Source organism: Nymphalis io, chromosome 30 (genome assembly GCF_905147045.1).
Source record: "Nymphalis io chromosome 30, ilAglIoxx1.1, whole genome shotgun sequence".
NCBI classification, from domain to species: domain Eukaryota; kingdom Metazoa; phylum Arthropoda; class Insecta; order Lepidoptera; family Nymphalidae; genus Nymphalis; species Nymphalis io.
The window spans coordinates 2,974,888-2,996,792 of record NC_065917.1 but is presented as its reverse complement, the minus strand read 5'-3'; the positions used below and the strand labels follow the sequence as shown (position 1 = coordinate 2,996,792).

Genomic DNA, 21,905 nt, shown 5'->3' with positions numbered 1-21,905 from the left:
TAAATGCATTAAAACAAAAGTCAAAAATCTTTACTCAATATAGAAGCGTTACACTTACTTATTGATTGTCATAAATCTACCACCGGTTCGGAAATAAACATCTCAGGCTTTTTTTTTATAGAATAGGAAGGCGGACGAGCATATGGGTAACGCCTATAGACATTGACATTGTAAGAAATGTTAACCATCGCTTACATCACCAATGCGCCACCAACATTGGGACCTAAGATTTTATGTCCCTTGTGCCTGTAATTACACTGGCTCACTCACCCTTCAAACCGGAACACAACAATACCAAGTACGGCTGATTTGCGGTAGAATATCTGATGAGTGGGTGGTACCTATCCAGATGAGCTTGCACAAAGCCCTACCACCATTATGACTTGAAAAGAACCGGTGAAAAAAAAACTTATCAATACTTTAATTTCTTTTTATGTCTTTTTGTTTTAACAATTGTATTAACAATGCAATTATTCAATAATTTTAAGTAACTGTATATATTTTTTAATTTTATTTATTTTGAGTTAAAAATAAATAAAAATAAAAAAACACAAACGAGTCACAAAATATCATCTGTTGATTTAAACAAACACCAAGACTAAGGCAAATAGTTAAAATTCATAACTCGACATTTACTTTCACAACATGCTCAATTAATTATACCTTATCTGTCGGATCGAGAACATTCCAGATGTAATGGTCACCCGTTAACCGTGCTTTTACCCAAGTCGTAATATCGGTATTAAAAATTAAATAATACATATTATATTTTATATATCAGCTCGTTATGCACACACACCGTCTTCATTTCGCGCCAAAACCAATATATGTATTCTATTTTCCCGCGCTCCGCGATGTGTGTCACCCGAGATGACAGATGAATAGATACACAGATAACATATATTCATATTATAAAATACTAATTAATACATTATTGTAGATGTGTGTACACTATATCAGATATATAGAAAATAGAAAAAAACTGTTAACAATGATGTTCCACGAAATCTTGACAAAAGGAACTTCGTAAACATCCCAAGCGAACCAAACTCGACTTTGAATGTATCTAAAATAAGCTATTATCTACATTTCTTTGTGATCTATATACGTATTAAGTTTAATGTTTTTTTTTTGAGCATTCGTGAGTGTACTACGGATAAAATTTTACGTCTTTACATAATTCGTTTAATGATAAAGTTGTTGATTATAAGTTAATAAATAAAATAGCAATTACATTATAAAAAAAAAAAACTTCTGGCAACAAATATTCAAAATTAAAAAAAGTCAACTTATTAAAACCTTTTTTATGTTTAAAAAAGATAATGTCAACTCTAATCTTATTTAATAGTCGCATAGTATTCATTCTTATAAAAATAAATAACATATTAATTTCAAACGTTTAATGTCGATAAATATCGCATTAACACTTTGCATTTCGAACGAGAAGTCTACAATATATTACGAGATATTAAAATAAACGCGTTAAAAATTACGCAACCTCTTCACTTTGCGTAATTAAACACAACAGGCGGGGGCAGCACAGTCCACTCCTAACGCGCCAACAATTTCATAAACTAATCACTATTCAATCGAAGGAGTAAACAAAATTTACATATTCGATGCGATAATCGTTCTGCTATATTATGCACTACAAACAGTTCGTGATTAATTTGCCTTTATTTATAATACAACACTATTACACAACTAGTTATAACCACATTAATTTAACTTCATATTCAGATTACAATTTCGCGGTTATTAAGAACGCCATTTTTAAGCGCATGCGCGAATCCATAGTGAATAATAGTCATTCAAGATCTCGACCAATGATAACGCGTGATTATTCAAGATTTCGAATTATCAACCAATGGTATCGCGTCAATTCAATATCAAAGTTGTTTATTTGTCGTTACTCCTATTGCTGTTGTGGAATAGAATATAAAAGCAGCAGATTCTATTCTTTGTCAAATATCAAATTATGAGTCTGATTATTTATTCAAATCGTTTAAAATTCAGTTTATTTTAAGTGTTATAATCAAAGTAATAAGCTCCAAAACCTTCTCAAAAAGGGAGAGGAGGCCTTAGCCCAGTAGTGGGACTTTCACAGACTGTTATTGTAATAATAGTACAAGTATTTATATAAGTTTTTAAGAAATATAAATTGTTCCTGTTTATTGTTTTAATTTAATTGTACTAAAAAATCTGCCTTTGCTGATTGATATTATTATTTTACTTATAAGATAAATGTATTTTGGATAGGATTTGCGTAAAATCCGTTCTTAGTGAGCGTCTTCGTCAGAAGGAGTAACTGTGACAAATTTCAAGTCGATCGGGCGGATAGTTTAGGAGATCTCGTGATGAGTGATTTCTCTCATATGTATTTATTTGTTGTTTAAATACAACGCTATCGAGTTTAATTATCGTCACGCAATATATTTATTATCAGAGAGTGCAACGACCTAGTAACATGTATATAAATATTCAAAATTATTTGCCTTAATAATAAGAACAATAATATTTACTTTTCATTTACATAATAAATAATTCATGTATTCAGCTTGCATTGATTTCAAAGTAATAATTTAATTATATAAGGTACGTAGTACCGAATTTATTAGTTTTTTAATTGTTTTCTAAATGACCTAAATTTTTATTTGAATAATTTGTCTTATTATAAATTGTCTGTCTTTCTGTGTGTTGTGTTTTCGTTTCGTTTTCGATATAAAGCAAGCTTGAAACCCGAAATAGGACACCCCGTCTACCCGATAACACACAGCGAAAACTTTTTACTAATAAAATACAATATATTTTTTTGCAATTATTTTCTATATTTGCAAGAAGTTAAGTTCCGAACATAAATAGAAAGTAAATAGAGGTAAATTTCTTTACCATTTTATAATATACAAAAAAGTTATTTTTGATAAGGTACAAAATTTTAGTAATTTTAAAAACAAAATCTTATTCCAAATTTAAAAGTACGTTATTTTCGTTTCAAATTAAAAAATGTAAATATTTTTACCAAATTTAAGTGAAATTAAAAAATTATATATTATTCCATTTTCAAATCTGGCTGTTATATTAAAATGTAGTTTAGCTTTTGCGTTGTCATTTAAATGATATCTAAATAAAGCAATTAAAACTCGTTTTAAATCTCGTGTCCTAGTAAAATAATATTTAACATAAATATCTTTATTAACGATCTCTTTGAGCAGTTCTTGATAGTGATAGCATGAAAACTTTTACGAGAAATGTAACGAGTTAGAACGAGACAAAAGGATTGACGCAGTACATTGCATAGCACGTAAGCAATGCACTGGGTGACCATATATTACATTTTTCCCTGAATTTAGAATATATTTTTATTTATATAATACAGAGCCACATAAAAGAAATTATAAGCATTTGAATATCATAAATCCTTCAGTTTTGTTTTGAAATAATATAAAAATGCATATTAACTATTACTAAACTTAATGCAAAATTAAAATTAAATTATTAGATTGGTATAAACTTAACTAAATAATACAATTTCTATATTATTTTGAGAAGAACATTTGAAGTATTTTCTACCATTAAATCGAACATCATATGTTTCTGAAAAAATAACAAATTGTATACAACAATCCAAATATTTTTTCTTTAAATGTCAACACTATTCTAGAAACGTCTATCTATCCTGCCCTGTGATTGGTCGATATGGCACTCTAGAATATTCCTAGCTGTGATTGGCTGGGTATATAAACGAACACGTCATTTTACAATGTTTCAAATACTTTGGAGTGTTTGTTGATAAAAAAATGGTTGGAATTGGTATAGATTTAGGAACTGCTTGTTCGTGTGTGGCTGTGTGGCGTAATGACTGTGTTGAAGTGATACCGAACGAACAAGGTACTTATATAACGCCGTCTTACGTGGCATTCACGGCGCGGGAACGCTTGATCGGCGAACCCGCGAAAAGTCAGGCATCCGTTAATGCGATTAACACGGTTTTCGGCGCGAAACGATTAATCGGGCGCGCGTTCGAAGATGTTGGCTTGCAATTGGACTTGCGTCATTTGCCATACAATGTTATAAATCATAATGGTAAGCCAAAAATTGTTATTAATTATAAGAATCGAAAAAGATTGTTCGCGCCCGAAGAAATAAGTGCAATGCTACTTTTCAGGATGAAGGAGTTGGCTGAAGTGTATCTTGGGTGTAAAGTGGATAGTGCCGTTATAACCGTGCCCGCGTATTTCAATGATACTCAACGCCAAGCGACCAGACTTGCGGGTGAAATCGCTGGTCTGAATGTTATTAGGATCATTAACGAACCGACGGCCGCTGCTTTGGCGTACGGTTTGAGCAACAATTTAAAGGGAGATCGCAATATTCTCATTTACGATTTAGGTGGTGGGACTTTCGATGTGTCAATTTTAAATATAGGGGAAGATTCGTTGTATGAAGTTAAAGCGACTGCTGGAAACTCAAGATTAGGTGGGGAGGATTTCGACAACCGTTTGGTTGCGTATTTCATTGATGATATACGGAAAACACAGGGGAAGGATATCAGAAGCGCGCGATCGCTCAGACGTCTTCGATTCGCCGCTGAAAAAGCGAAACGAGCGCTGACGTCCGCATTAGAAGCGGTTGTTCACATTGAATCGCTAAGCGACCGAACGGATTACATTGGAAGAGTAACACGCACCCTCTTCGAACAACTCTGCTCGGATTTGTTTAAAGATACACTAATATCCGTCGAAAGGGCATTAATGGATGCTAGGTTGCAGAAGACCGATATCAATGACGTCATATTAGTAGGGGGCAGTACGAGAATACCGAAGATAAGGGAGATGCTCACAAATTTCTTTGATGGTAAAGAAATAACGAACTCCGTTAATCCAGACGAAGCGGTCGCAAGCGGTGCAGCGATTCAAGCGGCTATATTGTCCGGGGAACAGAGTGAGAGAATCAAAGATTTGTTATTAATCGACGTGGTACCATTATCTCTTGGCGTGGAAACCGCCCGTGGTATTATGTACAAAGTTATAAACCGTAACACACCAATACCTTGTAGACAGGTTAAGGAAATAACGACTTTAGAAGATTATCAGGTCAGCATGACGATTGAAGTGTTCGAAGGCGAGAGATCTCTGACGAAGGACAATCATTTGCTCGGTGTCTTCGAACTGCACAACATACCTCCAGTCCCGAGAGGTGTTGCGAAAATCGACTTGATATTTGACATAGATGCAAACGGTATACTGACTGTTTCCGCGAACGACCGAAGCACGGGACACCAAAAAAGCGTTACAATACAAAACGTTAACAGACTAGCGCAACAGGATATATGTCGAATGATCGCTGACGCTGAACGGTTTAAGAACGAAGACGACGAAGACAGACGACGATTGGAATCGAGGAATCAACTAGAAACATACATTTATAATGTCAAACGATCGTTCGTGGAGAATTTGGAGAAATTGAGCGGTGAAGAGTGTGCTGATATGATAGGGGAATGCAAGGACGCTATCGCGTGGCTAGATGACAATCCTGATTGTTTGAAAGAGGAATACGAGAGGAAAATGTCGGAACTGCTCAAACGTTGGTCGTTGAGGATAAAGAAGTTTGATCGTGCGATGCACAGAGCTAAACGACAGAGGAATTGTTCTACGGAAACAGAAATGCAACAGACTACAATTGAAGAAGTTGTAGATGAAAATATAGCCATATAATTATGTGCTAATTCCTCATAAGGTATGTGCTATTTATTTTATTTAGTAAATAGAAAATACATTATAATACTTTTGGATGAACTAGCTTTCTTATTGTGATGGGATTATTAAAATTGGTTTATTTTCAGAGCTTATCGATCGCAGATGAATCTTTATAATATAAGTCTAGTCGGCTGTATAAATGTTGTTCAGGGAGCGATTTAAATATTGTCTTCTTCTTTGAAATGTCGAATTAATGATGAAAGAAATAGATAATTCAGTGTTTAACTAGACAGCCTCTAAGTAAAGTTATCAGCATATGAAATGGCTATTGAAAAAATTCGTAAAGCTATTCTGTAAAAAATTACTTTCTACAGAATAGCTTCGCTTCAAACTTAGCTTGATAATTTATATACAAGCTTCTACCCCCGTTTGTGAGGGAAGGGAGCCATTGTATGAAGTCAGGGTATAAGCTATCTATATTCAATCTTTCATACAATTTTTTTCAGTGGATTTTGTGTGAAAGAGTGAAATAGATCCATCGATCCATTCTCACAAATTTAATATTATATTAAGTTATATATTTATTAAGGTATATTAATCCCCGATTGTTTTATTAATGTTTTTTAAAATACCACTTTATGGTAACTGGTCAAGGCCCATAGACATTGGCGCTGTAAGAAATATTAATAATTCCTTACATCGCCAATGCAATCCAATCAAACTTGGGAACTAAGATGTTGTGAAAGTCCCCTGTGTCTGTAGTTACAATGTCTTATTCACCTTTCAAGCCAGAACGCAACAATTCTTGTATTGCTTGGCGGTTGATGCTTTTGATGTTATTATTAAAACTTTGGTTAAATTTTATATCGAATATTTAACTAAAGATTAATAATAATAATCTTGAATTCTAGGATATGTTAACACGATTTTATAAGCAATGGCTATTTCTATAAGTACTCAATGCTGCATCGAATGCTGAACACGAATCGAAGCAACTCTTCTGTTTGGAAAAAGTTTAACTAAGAAAAACAACAGCCTACATCAAGATTTACTAGCAAGTGGTATACATAAGGATTCACCAACCAGCATTGAAGCAGCGAGAGGAGCTTTCAGTCCAGCAGTGGGATATTTAAAGGCTGGTTTTTGTTAAATGCAGCCCAAGAGTGTGTGTGTGAAATGTGAACACATTATCAAGAAAACATTCAAGTTATATGTAAATATCTCAGTGTAGTCGATTCCAATGCCAGAAGTAAAGACCTTGAAGTGAAACTTTAAATAATTTGCAAACTTATTGTTTTTTTTTTTCAATAATGTCAAAGATGTAATATTCCTATTCACCCCCGATTAAATCTTTAAGCTTATTTTTGTACAACAATAAGTTCATCACTCGTGTAATGTTTACATGACTAGCCCGTTAACCATTATGAATAACTCTAGCGTTTTTCTAATTTGTTTAGTGTTACATATATTATTTTTTTACTGTAGTAAGCTTAAGTATTATTTTTATAATTAACGAAAAAAAATCTCCTTCGTCAGAATTTCAAATTTATTTATAATGTTTTCAGAATACAGACTATGTATTTTTTTTTAATTATAATTCACAGCACATTTGTGTCAGGGCCTTGAGTTACAGTTTTTCTTAATTTTATTTGCAATTTCGTCGCGAATTTAAAATTCATAAACGTCGACAGTGACGTAGCCATTAATATTGACTATTTATACAATTTCAATATTTATTACTAATTTTCGAATGCTTTTTCGGACGGGGTTTCTGTAGGGGTTAAGTATAAAAAAGTAGCCTATGTCCTTCCTTGGGATTCAAGCTTCCTTCACACCAAATTTAATCAAATTCGGTTCCGTGGTTTATTCGCGAAAACGTGACGAACAGACAGTTACTCTCGCATTTATATTAGTATAGGTGATAGGTTTTGGTCGTTGTTAGATAATAATTGGATATTCCCATTTAATACATTATCGTTTTTCACTTATTAATTAATATTATATTTGTATTGTTTTTTTATATAATATATGCTGATAACAGCATTTTTTATCTACCTCATTTACTTTGAATAAAGATTTTCTTTTAATATTTTTTTATTTATTAACCTATCCTTTCAATACTGCAGTAAAGAAAAGTTAATACAAATTAAATCATACTTTTATTTACCGCAAATATTGAACAAGCAGGATTGGAGCCATATATATATATAAACAGTGTGTTTATAACAAAATGGTGTAAGTGCCATGTTACGTACGAGGATTGATGTGTGAAGCAGGTGAGCTCGCGTAACGATCTCACGCACACCGTTATAACCGTGCGCTACGTTCGGATTCAAACCGATCTGGTGCCAGCCAGGTCAAGCAGCGGTCGGCGATCCGTAAGCGCGGCATCGCATAGCCGTAGTCGAGTTGACACATCGGAGCTGCTGATCCGCTTTTTACGTGCTTGCGTTTGATTGACGCCTGTTGTTGTGTAGTGTTGACGGCGAGGCGAAAGGCGATACGGTGACGATCCCTTTCCAATTTGATATGTGTGCTGACTGCCTACTGCTCTCATAATAATTTATCTCACGCTGACGTCATCACGCTCGAACTCTCGGCTACCGTGCGCCGAACGCTAAGATGTTTACACATCAATAAATCTATAATCTCGCCCTTGATGATGGAACACATCAACCAACCCTGGGATTGGTGGATTTATTACTTTGTCGTAAACATGTTACACGACGATAGCGATAGATGGCGCTCATTCAAAACACACAGACATTTGTGTGCATGAACATGTCTGTCTGTCCTGAATCTGGGTGTAATTATCTATATAAGTATGTATTTACAAAAGAAAAGTAGAATATGTAGTATATCAGTTGTTTGGTTTCCATAGTACGAGCTCTGCTTAGTTTGGGATCAGTTGGCCGTGTATGAATAATGTCCCAGGATATTATTATTATTATTTACATCAGCGTAAACAATAATTAAAACAAATTATTTGATTATTACAGAATTTCGGTTGCCTCGAGTTATTCGAAGGCGGGCAACACCGTCAGCATGCCGCTATGATGGTGATGGCGATGTTGGGTTTCTACTTCGAAGTCTCCCGCCATGATCGGGACAAGTATATCAGGGTTCATAATAGGCATATTCGCGCAGGTTTGTTTTATATAGAATCTGGTTTTTATCTTTAAACCAGAATAGCTGGTTATGGCGGCCGTCCTCGGCATTGATTGGAGAGCCTGCGAGATCGTGTTGATATAGCGCATCTGCGGTCCCTCTGTGTACTTCCTGCCTTATAATTTTAACGAAAGTGAGTTAGCTATGTTTTCACTTCTAACTATTCAACCGTTTATCATGAATTACATACATGAACGGGGTAGGAAAAAGTACATAGAATACCCAATACCTGCTGCCCTTCACATTCGGAAACTAGTGATATAAATAACAAATTAGCTCATTATTACAGATAAGCTACACCATTTCGAAAAAATACGTTCTGACGCGACTCTAGCTCTTGCTTACGATTACAATAGCGCCACTCACCCCGCCTGGCAGTTTTGGAGGAGAGTCGGGAAGAGGGGCATTTCATCAGTCGCTACCTATAAGGATCAGGTGAATATTGAAATTTTATGCTCGTCTTTGGCTGTGATGGAATAATATATTGGGAGTATGTGAAATGATATCTTAACATTACTTGGTGGTTTTGTGCAAACCTGTCTGGGTAGGTATCACCCACTCATCAGATATTCTACCGACAAAAGGAAATACTTAGCATTGTTGCTCATCTGCTCATCATGCTCATTGTTCCGGTTTGAAGGTTTTTTTTCTAAGAGGGGGTAAACGAGCAGGAAGCTCACGTGATGGAAAGTCACTACCGCCGCCCATGGACACCTGCAACAGCCGAGGGCTTGCAGATGAGTGTCGGCCTTTAAGGAATGAATACGCTCTTTACTTGAAGGCGTATATATTATAATAAATATATAATAATAAAATAATAAATGTCACATCTGTTTGGAAAAATTGTCGGCGAAAACGATATAAGGTATAGTTAAATATATGTGGTTGATATTCGTTATATCGTTAATGTCTATGGGCGGTAGTGACCACTTACCATCAGGTGGCCCATTTATTAGCCCACCTGTCTTTTGACACATTAATATTTACCCCTCTCTATTCCGAAGCTGCTAAAATGAAATTATAATATGTATGGCTGGGTGGACCCCTTCGACCTTGTAGGCCGATATTTGGAGACGAGCCTACACAAAGCCCTACCAGAGAAATATAAGTATTGCGTTTTTTTTCCAGGATCCAGACGGTTCCGTCATGAGGTCACTAGGTCAGAACGAGGAGCTCCTCTCAGAAACAGATATCATTAAGATAAACAGCGTGTACGGTGTTCAGTGCTTTAAGAGAAGGAACGAAAACAATTAAAAATAAATACGAATACTGTTTGTCTGATTTCAAATCTATACTTATACTAGCGGTTCCGGGAGACGACGTTCTGACAAACAGACATTTTTTCATTTAGTGGCATACTGACAGCAACGCCAACTACCGATTCCCATTGTGTTTTCAAACCATCCAGAAACCCATTGAAATATACTCACAAAATTTTCTCCTAATAGGTCCAGCCGCTTAGGAGGACTTGGGTGACAAACAAACGTACAGAAGATTTTTATATATTAAGATTATAAATACGATGTGCTGTCTGTTACGGTTTCACGGGTAAACCATTGAACCGATTTTTATGGGATTTTTTTAAGCTTGAACCCCAAGGACGAACTAGTAGGTGACTTTTTTTAAATAATACCCGGCACTTAAAGCTGACAAACATGCAGACAAATATAGTGGTTGTTTTGGTGTTAATAACTTGCATAGCCATATGAACTTTAAACATACACTAATTTTAAAATTTAAAGTAAGATATACTATTAATACTAGTAATTTTATTTGCTTAATATTGTATTGATTAAATACTCCTTCGTGTATTATCATATATACATAATATTTCGTTTTCTTAGTCAAATAAAAACACTATAAATAAAAATAAAAAAAAACAAAATTTATTCTATACAAGTATGACACAAATAGCAATATCAAATAGCATGACTCGAAACGTTTTCTTTCGTCAAGCTAATACTACTCTTGCTGACTACATCATAAATATCAATATCCTCTGCGTACCTCCTTCGACGTAGGACACACTTGTCTCGACTTATCATTATACTTACCGCTGAAATATTAAACCAATATTAAAGGTGAGGAGAAGTACATTGTGTAATAAAAAGTGTCCCTCAAAATATATCAAATTTAGATATTTTTATAGAAAAGGAAGGCGGACAAGCATATCGGCCACCTGATGGTAAGTGGTAAGCCAATAACCTTGGGAACTAAGATTTTATGTCCCTTGTACCTGTAATTACACTAGCTCACTCACCCTTCAAACCGGAACACAACAATATCAAGTACTGCGGTTTTGCGGTAGAATATCTGATGAGTGAGTTGTGACCTACCCAGACGAGCTTGCACAAAGCCCTACCACCAGTAAAAGTAGTAGATGTCTATCACTTATTTCATATTAACTTGAAATTCTAATTAAATTTCAATTAATAAACACATTTAATTTCAAGTCCTCTAGCTAAGGTAGCGCCACTGGCAATTTATGGAACTATTATTTCATACATATTAAAAATATAATATTGATGTGAAAAGTGTTTATTTCTTATTTTTATTAAAATTATTTTTTTTCATAATAATATTATTTATTGCGTTAATTCTAAAAAATTATTTTAATAACAATTACAATTTTGAAACCGAACAGATAATTCGTGTCTTTGTAACATTAGTAAAACATTTTGCCAAAGTAGCCGACACACGCCTTAACTAAGCTTAAAAAATATGCTGTAATATTCTATCGCTCGCTATATTTTTTCTTTGTCTGGCGTACTTCAATAAATATAATGCACTATACTTTACGTACCAGGTCTGTCAGTTGTACTCAAAATCATCCGTTCGATTTTGTGTTCTTGTTTCCAATGAAAATACATTTTTTTTATTATCGCCATCACAAGAGCTATCATGAATATGCTGATTCCGAATAATATTGTATATAAAGCCATATTTGTAACAATAAATTTTATGTTTTTTTACCATCTTTTTTATAAAAATGTTATTTATATATCATGATTAGTATTTGTCAAAATATTTTTTTTAATCAGATAGATTTTATACAATCAATTATATTATGATATAAATAAACATTGTTGCCATTACCACTATTAAAAAAATATATAGTTATATTCACGATTTTACAACTATATTGTCAAATGAAATATTTATTTAAAAATAAAAAAACCACGTTAAGCTGTATGGTATATGACTTTTGCCTTTGTAAAAATGACATAAAAACAATTAAATGGCGCGAAGTGCAACATTATATTAATATTAATTTTGTAACAATTTAAGATTTTGTAAAGATATTTAATAAAATGTTTTTATTTACCACGAATATTATAAAATAATTTTAATTTAAGAAATGATTTCTAGTGATTATGGTAAGTGTGGATTCAAATATAATAATTTCGTACATTTTCTTGATGTACCTAAAAAAAAATTCATAATACTGTGTAGTATTTAGTATTACATTAAATAAAATAATTTGTGACGAAGTGCTTAAATGTCAGAAAAACAATGGTAAAGGCCGGAGCCTAATAAAATAGGTACGTATAATCTTATTTGAGAGTTAAATATTTAAAAATAGAAAAGCCTAGATATCATGATATTTAAAAAATACCTAGTTGATTTTTGAACATATCATAAGTAGTTGAATATTTATGTGAGAAAATATGTTTTCAGTTCAGTGTGTGTTAAGAGTGGGGACGACAATTGCCCAAGGGGATAGGATTGAATGTAAGACTTTTGCATGTCTCGGGATTAAATATTATTAAATATGTATATATATGTTCAGTAAATGTCGAACGGCAAATATATGTATGTTTATATATCTGTTTGAGATTAATATACAGCATCACTGTTTGACACCATGAATTGATCACCATAAAAGTTTATACGTTTATAATTGTTCATGAAGAAGATTTTTACACAATCCATTTATTGGAACTCCCAACATGTGCAGGTTACCTCCCAATGTTTTCCATCGGGCAAAATACGTAAATTAAATCTTTACTGGTGATAGGGCTTTGCTAAAGCTCGTCTGGGTAGGTACCACCCATTCATCAGATATTCTACCGCAAAACAGCAGTACTTTTTTTTTTTTTTTTTATATGCCCCGGGATGGCAAATGACTCTACTCCACCTGATGGTAAGTGGTAGTAGAGTCCAAACGCGACGACGGCCAGTACAGTCGGGAAGAATGTTCTGTACTAGCCGTCCCCGCCTTGCCGGCCCGCAAGATGCCTCTTCACGCCTCGTTTGAAGGAACCCGGGTTGTAAGAGGAGGGGAACACGTGAGCTGGTAAGGAATTCCATTCTTTGGTAGTGCGACAAAGAAAGGAGTTGCCAAATTTCTTTGTGCGCGATGGAATTGATGTCACAGTTAGGCGGTGACATCGAGAACCAGCTCGCGTGGACTTAAGAAGGAAGGGGGAAGCAGGAATTAGAGAGAATAATTCCTCAGAGCACTCGCCGTGATACAGACGATAGAAAGCGCTCAGTGCTGCTATCTTGCGACGCAATTGTAAAGGTTCAAGGGTGTTTGTGACCTTTACGTCGCCAATAATGCGTATTGCACGTCGCTGCAACCGGTCCAAGGCCTCCATTAGGTACTTAGCGGAGCCATCCCAAAGGTGCGAGCAATATTCAACGCAAGACCGTACCTGTGTTTTGTATAACAGGCACAGTTGTTGTGGCGTGAAAAAACGCCGCACCTTGTTCAGAACTCCGAGTTTTCGTGAAGCTGTTTTTATAATAGCCTCGATGTAATCCCTTGGACTAAGGTCGCAGCGAACGTCCATCCCCAGCATGGCGATTTTGCTTTGTATCATCAGCGGTGTGCCACAGAGGGAGGGATGAGGGTAAAATGGTGACTTTTTCGCTGTGAGAGCGCACACCTGTGTTTTCTTGGCATTAAACTCAACAAGATTATCAGAACCCCATTTGGCGATGAGCTCTAATGTCCTATCGAGTTCAATAACAAGATTCTCCCGCCTCTCCTCAGTTTCCGCCCGCCCAGCCACTGCGCGTCCGTGGTATCCACCATGCACTGTACTATCATCTGCATAGCAATGTATGTTCCCAAGAGAGAGCATATCATTGATATGCAAAAGAAAGAGTGTGGGAGATAGCACAGATCCCTGGGGGACGCCAGCATTCACTACATAGAATTGTGAAGCGCAACCATCTACTAAAACACGAAGGCTACGCTTGTGTAGGAAGCTGACAATCCAGGTGCATAGCTGAGCAGGCAGACCATATGCCGGTAGCTTGGAGAGAAGACTTCTGTGCCAGACCCTGTCGAAAGCCTTGGAGATATCGAGGCTGACAGCCAACGATTCACCATGCTTGTCGATAGCTTCACCCCAGAGGTGCGTTACGTACGCTAGAAGATCACCTGTGGACCGTTTTGGTCGAAACCCGTACTGACGATCATTAATTAGACAGTGATCTTCTAGGTAATGGATCAGTTGGTTGTTTAAAATCCGTTCCATCACCTTACAAAGTACTGAGGTGATAGCTATTGGCCGATAATTTGCCGGGTCAGACCGATCCCCTTTTTTGGGAACCGCTTGCACATTAGCTCTTCTCCAAGCCTCCGGCACACATCCCGAAGAGAGAGAAAGTTGGAACAGGCGCGTTAACACAGGAGACAGCTCCGCCGCGCACTTCTTCAGCACAATGGCTGGTATTCCATCGGGACCGCTAGCTTTCCGTATATCGAGTGATTGCAGCTTCGCACGCACATCACGTTGCCTGATTTTGATGTCAGGCATCGTGTGGCCACATGAAGGTATTGTTGGTGGCTGCGCACTACAATCATCGATCACAGAGTTGTCGGCAAAGAGTTTAGCCAGGAGGTCGGCTTTCTCCTGCGGACTGTGAGCTAGCGATCCGTCCGGATTTCTGAGCGGTGGCAGCGAAGGTTGGCAGAAATTGTTTTGCACAGACTTGGTCAGACGCCAGAAGCTACGGGAGCCCCTAGGATGCGAAATAAGGTCATGACCAATCTGTACAATGCGCTGTGCATCCGCTCTCGTGTATGCCTTCCTACAGGACTTGGAATTTTTATTGTAGTTTGCTTTCAGTGAGTCAATGTTAGATGCCCCGCTAATGCAGCCGTTGATCCACGCGCGATATGCCGCCTGCTTAGATGATACAGCGTCGGCACATTAACGCGTGAACCAACGGTTACGCGTACCCCTATTGATGAGATCTGAGCTAGGAATGTAGTATTCCATTCCTAACATGATCTCATCAGCAACAGCAGCGGCACTAGCTGTCGGGTCATTCCCACTGAAGCAACGTTCCTTCCAAGGGACTGACGCATAGTAATCGCGCATACCGTCCCAATCTGCCGACTTATAGTGCTAAACGCGACGTTTGCATACCGCTGATGGCGGCAGCTTGGCCTGTGGCACTTTGGTAGATATAAGGCCGTGATCCGAAGAACCAAGTGGAGCTTGAACCACAACCTGATATTCCACCGGGTGAGAAGTCAGCAGAAGATCCAGTAGAGAAGGCGCTTGCCCATCAATGTCTGGGATGCTGGTGGGCTGATCAACCAGTTGGGTCAAGTCGTGTGTGAGAGCAAAAGCATGAGCAGTTCTTCCAGCATGGTCAGTTTTGAGGGATTTCAACCATGATTCATGGTGAGCATTAAAATCCCCCAAAAACACCAATTCCGCGTTAGGAAACTGCTCTTGCGCAGCATCTGCCACCCGACTAAGATGTTCGAATAATCGGCTTGTCTCCAAGTCACCATTGTGGGATCTGTAGAGGCACACGTAGACTCGACTCTGACGAACCAGGTCCACACGTACCACCAACATGGAGAAGGAGGGGTCCTCCAAGCAGCGCAATCGGTGACAACAAACATCCGCCCTGACGAACAAGCATACTCCGGCTTTCGCTTTAAAAGATTCTTCAAGCATGTAGCCGGGATAGTTAAGGTAGCTGGTGTCGGCAGGGCGGAGTATTTGCGTCTCCGTGAGAAACAACATTGCTGGCCGTGCTGTCTCGAGATGGTGGTGGACAGCGTTGAGGTTAGCGTGGAGTCCTCGGATGTTAGAGAACTCGACCTCAAACAGCGTGGGTATGGTGGGGGTGTGCACCGCTGAACGACCGTTATTTCTTATTTGCGCTACCATTTGGAAATTAGGAAAAGAGACGTGAGGCGAGCGACGTATTGCCACGATAGGGATGGGCAAAGTATGGAGGCGTGTTTTCCCAAATGTTTGCCAAAAAGGAAAATATACTGATCCGCCGGACGGAAGGGCCCCCGAACCCCCCCGGAAGTGGCCGCCGGGACCCCACCTTCCGGTCACCAACCGGCACGACGGTCCACCCCGAGATTATGCGTGGCCTGGTGGGGCAGCCTCGAGAGCTGGTTAGGCACGCTCGGGCCCCTGTACTATGCCACGGGCGGCCAGCGGAACAGCCGTTTCTTCGGGTCTCCCTGTCCGGCAGGTCAATACAGTTTCCCCCGGCATGGGTTCAACAGCCGTCTCCACTGGACCAACACCCATCGCGGCAATACTCGCTCGGGCACTGGCTGTACGCTGGCTGACCTCGAAACGCGGCTGCAAGCCACTTCACGAGTTTTTCACCATGCGTACGGTGGTAACAAGCCAGGCGGATGTTAGCATCCTACCACCAGATGAGCAGATGGTCGCTCAGATATCCCTTAGTCGCCTCTTACGACACCCATGGGAAAGAGAGGGGCAGTGAAATGTATTCTTTCTCCGTCACTGCACGGATACTTAGTATTGTTCTGTTCTGGTTGGAAGGGTGAGTGAGCCAGTTTAATTATAGGCACGAGGGACATTACATTTTGGTTCCCAAGGTTGGTAGTGCATTGGCGATGAAAGCGATGGTTAACATTTATTATGGTCGCCAACGTCTATGGGCGTTAGTGACCACTTACCATCAGGTGACCCATATGCTCGTCTGCCTACCTATACTATAAAAAAAAAAATAAAACGCATCGATCATTTTGGAATCTGGGACTGATAATTACGATGCGCCCAGTACGATTTTTTTTTTAATATCCCATAGCGTTGAGTTTTACTGCGATTTGTATGGAATGAAAACAGCACCATCTAGTGCCAATAATCAAACTTCCAAATAAATAGCAGTAACGTCAACGCTATTGAATAAGTTTACAAAAAAAAACTTGTACCAATCACACTCAGGTCTGGACTTAAAGCTCAAAGGCGTCTAGCCATTTTGACATTTGAGGCCATTCCAAAGCGTTAAGAGTTTTACATTATTACCGTCCGAGAAGGACTAAGCACACTATGAGTATAAATTCTATCCAACCTCCTTAGTTTACAATATTTAATAATAAAAAAAAAAACATATTTCTAGATCAATTTATCGTTCAAAAGTATCGTGTAGCGGTAGCACTTGCTGTCCTTAAAACGAAACCACCTAGTATATCAATTGAGGAACATTTGAATGACTTAAAAACAATTAACGAACAAATTGACGATGACATCACGATATGCGATGACGATTTCGGTTTTGATGAAGACGACTCGGACGTAGGAGACGAGTTTAAGGAAAACGACAGCAATGATAGTGTGACCATATTGAAAAATTTCGACTTTAATAACTCGGGAGATGTATCGAAGGCTCCCAATGTTTCGTTGATGAACGTTATGCAAGAATTGAACACTATAGAAGATCTAGGTAATAAGGTAATAAGAACGGTTTCATACTGTTATAGAAACACGTATTGTGTGATGATGCCACGATAGTGGCTGACAGTCTTGCTTGGTGGTAGGGCCTTATGCAAGCTCGTCTGGGTAGAAACCACTCACTCAGATATTCCACCGCAAAACAGCAATGCTTAGCATTGTTGTGTTCCGGTTTGAAGGGTGAGTGTGCCAGTGTAACTACGGGCACGAGGGACATTACGTCTCAGTTCCCAAGGTTGGTGGCGCATTGACAATGTTCACACTCCCCCTCACTCTCATTATCTGATAGGAAATCTGCTGGGAAATGAAATCCGACCGAATCAGATAACCGGAGTCCGCGTTGCACTGTCCTTCTTATTCAGTGACAAATTATTGAACTTATCAACCACACTGATAGATAAATCATCTGACCAGATCATATCTAAAATATCTATATACTAATATTATAAATGCGAAAGTTTGTCTGTCTATAACGCTTTTAAGGCTGAACCGATTTTAATAAAATTCGGTTCGAAGTAAGCCCCTAAGACGTAATAAGACATAAACTACTGTTTTCCTAATATTCTACTAATTGATGTCTCTCAGCACATCTACATAGATACAAAGCATTATTTGTGTTAATGATACAAGTATTACACGATTACTACCCTTAATATATATAACTTTTGCTGTTTATTTGTACATACGCAAATACGCGTCATATACTTGTTATATATTATAATATATAAATTATCAATTTATTTATAGAAAACCGTCCAAAATGATTCACAATCAACATACTTCGAAGGATCCCAAAAAACTGATCTAGATTTAATTAACAATATATTAAATGAAATAGATAATGAAATAATATCTGAACAATTAACGATTAAAAATCTAAAAACTAATCAACAAATTGACAAATTGGCTTTAATAGATGATAATGAGATAAATTCACAACAAACAGAAGTATATACGTTGCGTGATTATTCAGAATTTAACACACACATAAGTCAGAGTCAAGATAATTTCGTTATATCTAAAAATTTATACTTAAAAAATGCAAAATCAGATGATTTCAGACTAAATAATGATATAGAATATCCTGGACAAAATATAAATACAAACGAAAATTTAACAAACAAAGCGCTCAATGTAGACACTGACATTGTTATAAATGATAAAACAATCACAAACGATGCAATTGATAAAAAGAACAAATTAAAAAATAGTCAAATAGTTAAAAGCGATCCATTTGATCAACTTTCAACACAATTTTCATCTCAAAGTACACATTCGAAATTTGATACGTCACTTAATTTAGGTGTTCTAAATACGAATTCAACTTCCTCTCCTAACATTCCCCTAAATACAGATGATATATCAAATATCAATGATGTAATCAATTCAACTAATCAAGAAACTCATATGGATTTCGATAAGGAAATTGAAGTAATCAAAACAAATGAAGTACGTAAAGCGAATTCGTTTTCATTGGATGAATTCGAATTTAACACACAAAGTCAGGGTTTCAGCTTAAATAATTCAAAAATTAAAAAACTTGATAAGGAACTAGATAATTTAACACAGAATAATAAAATCATTTCCGAACATAGAAAAGATAATCTAAATTTGAAAGTTGATTTAGACAAAGATCGATTGAAAGATTTGTCATTTGATATTTCGAATGTGAGTTCGGAAGAAATCTCCGATTTAACGGAATCTCAAGCTGAAATAATAACTTTTAAAGTTTTAGAAGAATTAAGTAAAGTTAAGAATTACTTGAATAGAAAATTGATTAAATCCGATTCGGGATACAGAAGTTTTCAACCGAGATATTCAGGTGGTAGTGGTGAGATGATAGAATATTTATCCTGTCCATAAAAATTAAAGCATAGCTTAATATTTCATTGTTGGATAATTCCCTTGTTAAGGAAAAATTCAATTTTACTAAGTTCAGAAACATGTCAAGACTTTTAAGCTACATGCAAATGACACAATTTTCCAAAGACGAGAATAATTTATAAACACTTGCGTGAAGGAAAACGTCGTGAGGCAGATTCCGCATGTGTCGAATGAAAATACAACCCAAATTGGGATATCGTGGTGGAACAACTCCAAAAACTTCTCCTCAATTCGACATGAGTACAGCTACGGGACGGACTCGGCCGTGTAATCTTGACAACCGACTTATGGTGATATACTATTTTGACGCGTGTATTCTTGAAATGATATGTCTATAACGGTCAATATCGCATGTTACTATGTGAAATTTCACGACCGTTTTCTGCGGTGTGTTTCGTCATGTCATCATGTCTTTATCATCATTAAGACGTGTTAGTTGGCGTGGTTGGTAGATACTTGCCTTTCACGCCGAAGGTTGTGAGTTCGATTCCCACCCAGAACAGACATTTGTGTGCATGAACATGTCTGTTTGTCCTGAGTCTGGGTGTAATTATCTGATAGGTGATATTATTAACAAAATATATTTTTATATCTCAAAAAAAACCAGTACCTATAAAGATGCCGAAAATATTTTATTTTCATTTGATCGCTTAAAGCGATTTTTCCTTTTACCATCAGCGCTGCTTCTAGTGTTTTGATTTTCAAGCGCTTCAATAATATTCCAGCGTCACAGTGTTATAGTTCATGGATCAATGAATCCGCTCATTGCTTAATGAATTTTTTGACGACCTGCCCATTAGTGATGAGCACTGTTGAAATAACGGATGAAATTTCTAAAGTAAGTACTATGTACTTTGTAATCTATGTATATAAATACAAATGTTTTTTGCAATAGCTAGTCATTCAAATTGTTAAGTTAGGACAGACAAATGGTCCATCTCCATATTTGCACCGTAAGAAATATTAACCATCCCTTACGGTTATATCCCCTGTGCCTGTAGTTGGCTCGCTCGCAAAACTTTGTCCCGGTTTTGATACTGTATAATAATGTCCTCCAGACCGATTTCGGCCACGGCGGCCAATATCAAGGGAGATTAGCCAACTGCGCAGGAGATATTATAGTGCACAAGGGTGCGCGCAAACACGGTTGCACTCTCTATTACCTTACTCTCATAATCCGATGGGACGGCTATCCGACACGACCGGAAAGAGTTCAGGCGCAGGACCAACGGTTATGCATGCTTTCCGAGGCACGGGAGTGTACACACTTCCAACTTCCAGACTCCAGGCTGCTACTGAGAATTTTCTCACAGAAAAACCCGATAACTTTTTATTAGCTCGGCCTGGGAATTGAATGCAGGACCTCCGGGTCTGCGGCCTTACATCACGCCACTAGACCAACGAGGCAATCGTACTAATAGTCAGATTAATCAAATCGTATCACGCTTAATGCTTTCTCTTTTCTCGTAATTGGAGTCCAACGTTTGTAGTGTAACGTTTGAGTAAAACGCTTTTTGGCGCATTTTCGTTCACTCATATCACTTGGTGAGTTGCAAGTGTTTAATTTTATATATATAAGTATGTATGTTATATTTGTAGGTTTTAGGTAAATTAATAGATAAATTGCACGAGGACGAAATCTATCCGAATTTTCTCGAAGAAATCCTCAACACGTGTAATGATTTACTACATACAGTTTACGAAGGTCGAAATTATGGAGAAAATATAGTAATACTCTTTATTATTTTATTTTAAAAATGGTAATATGGCATACCATATTGCCATATATTTTTTTATTGACTATTGAATGTAACGTCAAATGACTTCAGCGTAAGATTTGTTGTTTACACGTCAATTCTCGTGAGTACCTCGGCACTCACAATTTTTATTTATAACAACACCTTCCCCAAAACCAACATCTCCCCCGTACCTAAAATGCTGGTGAAATCGCAAACAAACAGTACTATTATATAATTTTACTGGTAGGGCTTTGTGCAAGCTCGTCTGGGTAAGTACCAACTCATCAGATAATCTACCGCAAAACGCCAGTACTTGGTATTGTTGTGTTCCGGTTTGGAGGGCGAGTGAGCCAGTGTAATTACAGGCACAAGGGACATAACATCTTAGTTCCAAGGTTAGTGGCGCATTGGCGATGTAAGCGATGGTTACATTATTTCAATGCCAATGTCTATGAGCGGTGGTAACCACTTACCAAATAAAAAAATCTTTAATTTCCTTATTAAAATATAATATAAACATTAATTTTAGCTTAACAAAGATGAAACAATACTCCGAATCCTACTTCTAAATCGATCATTGCATATAATAAAATATTCAATAGAAAAAATAACAATTATACTAGAAATGACACTCGAAAACTTAAACGATACATTTGAAATTGAACACACGGACAAATCCGAGAATATTTGTTACATATTCTATATTTTAGAAGATTTATTAA

At 37.1% G+C, this 21,905-nt stretch overlaps 3 protein-coding genes across 3 annotated transcripts in view; all 3 read left to right on the top strand.

The window, feature by feature from the left end:
• Positions 1 to 10,133, top strand: part of LOC126779908 (uncharacterized) — a 33,848-nt gene extending 23,715 nt beyond the window's left edge. The window contains exons 10-12 of the mRNA XM_050504092.1: positions 8,696 to 8,843; positions 9,154 to 9,299; positions 9,993 to 10,133. Of these exons, the coding sequence (XP_050360049.1) occupies positions 8,696 to 8,843; positions 9,154 to 9,299; positions 9,993 to 10,118 (420 nt within the window). The 3' untranslated portion in view covers positions 10,119 to 10,133. The remainder of the gene's footprint in view (positions 1 to 8,695; positions 8,844 to 9,153; positions 9,300 to 9,992) is intronic.
• LOC126779967 (heat shock protein 68-like) lies at positions 3,945 to 5,726 on the top strand. The gene is made up of 2 exons (XM_050504195.1): positions 3,945 to 4,083; positions 4,166 to 5,726. Exon 2 carries the CDS (start codon positions 4,167 to 4,169, stop codon positions 5,712 to 5,714), a length of 1,548 nt encoding a protein of 515 aa, XP_050360152.1. The 5' UTR covers positions 3,945 to 4,083; position 4,166; the 3' UTR covers positions 5,715 to 5,726.
• Positions 10,134 to 17,158: 7,025 nt separating the features above from the next.
• LOC126779842 (DNA polymerase alpha catalytic subunit-like) lies at positions 17,159 to 19,423 on the top strand. The gene is made up of 3 exons (XM_050503965.1): positions 17,159 to 17,162; positions 17,229 to 17,560; positions 18,308 to 19,423. Exons 1-3 carry the CDS (start codon positions 17,159 to 17,161, stop codon positions 19,421 to 19,423), a joined length of 1,452 nt encoding a protein of 483 aa, XP_050359922.1.
• Positions 19,424 to 21,905: the final 2,482 nt, after the last annotated feature.

What these genes read in the sequence shown, in the direction of transcription:
- LOC126779967 (XM_050504195.1), top strand. Translation starts at nt 4,167, where the DNA reads ATGAAGGAGTTGGCTGAAGTGTATCTTGGGTGTAAAGTGGATAGTGCC.
- LOC126779842 (XM_050503965.1), top strand. An exon ending in TAGAAGATCTAGGTAATAAG is followed by an intron (nt 17,561 to 18,307) that starts GTAATAAGAACG and finishes ATTTATTTATAG; the next exon opens with AAAACCGTCCAAAATGATTC.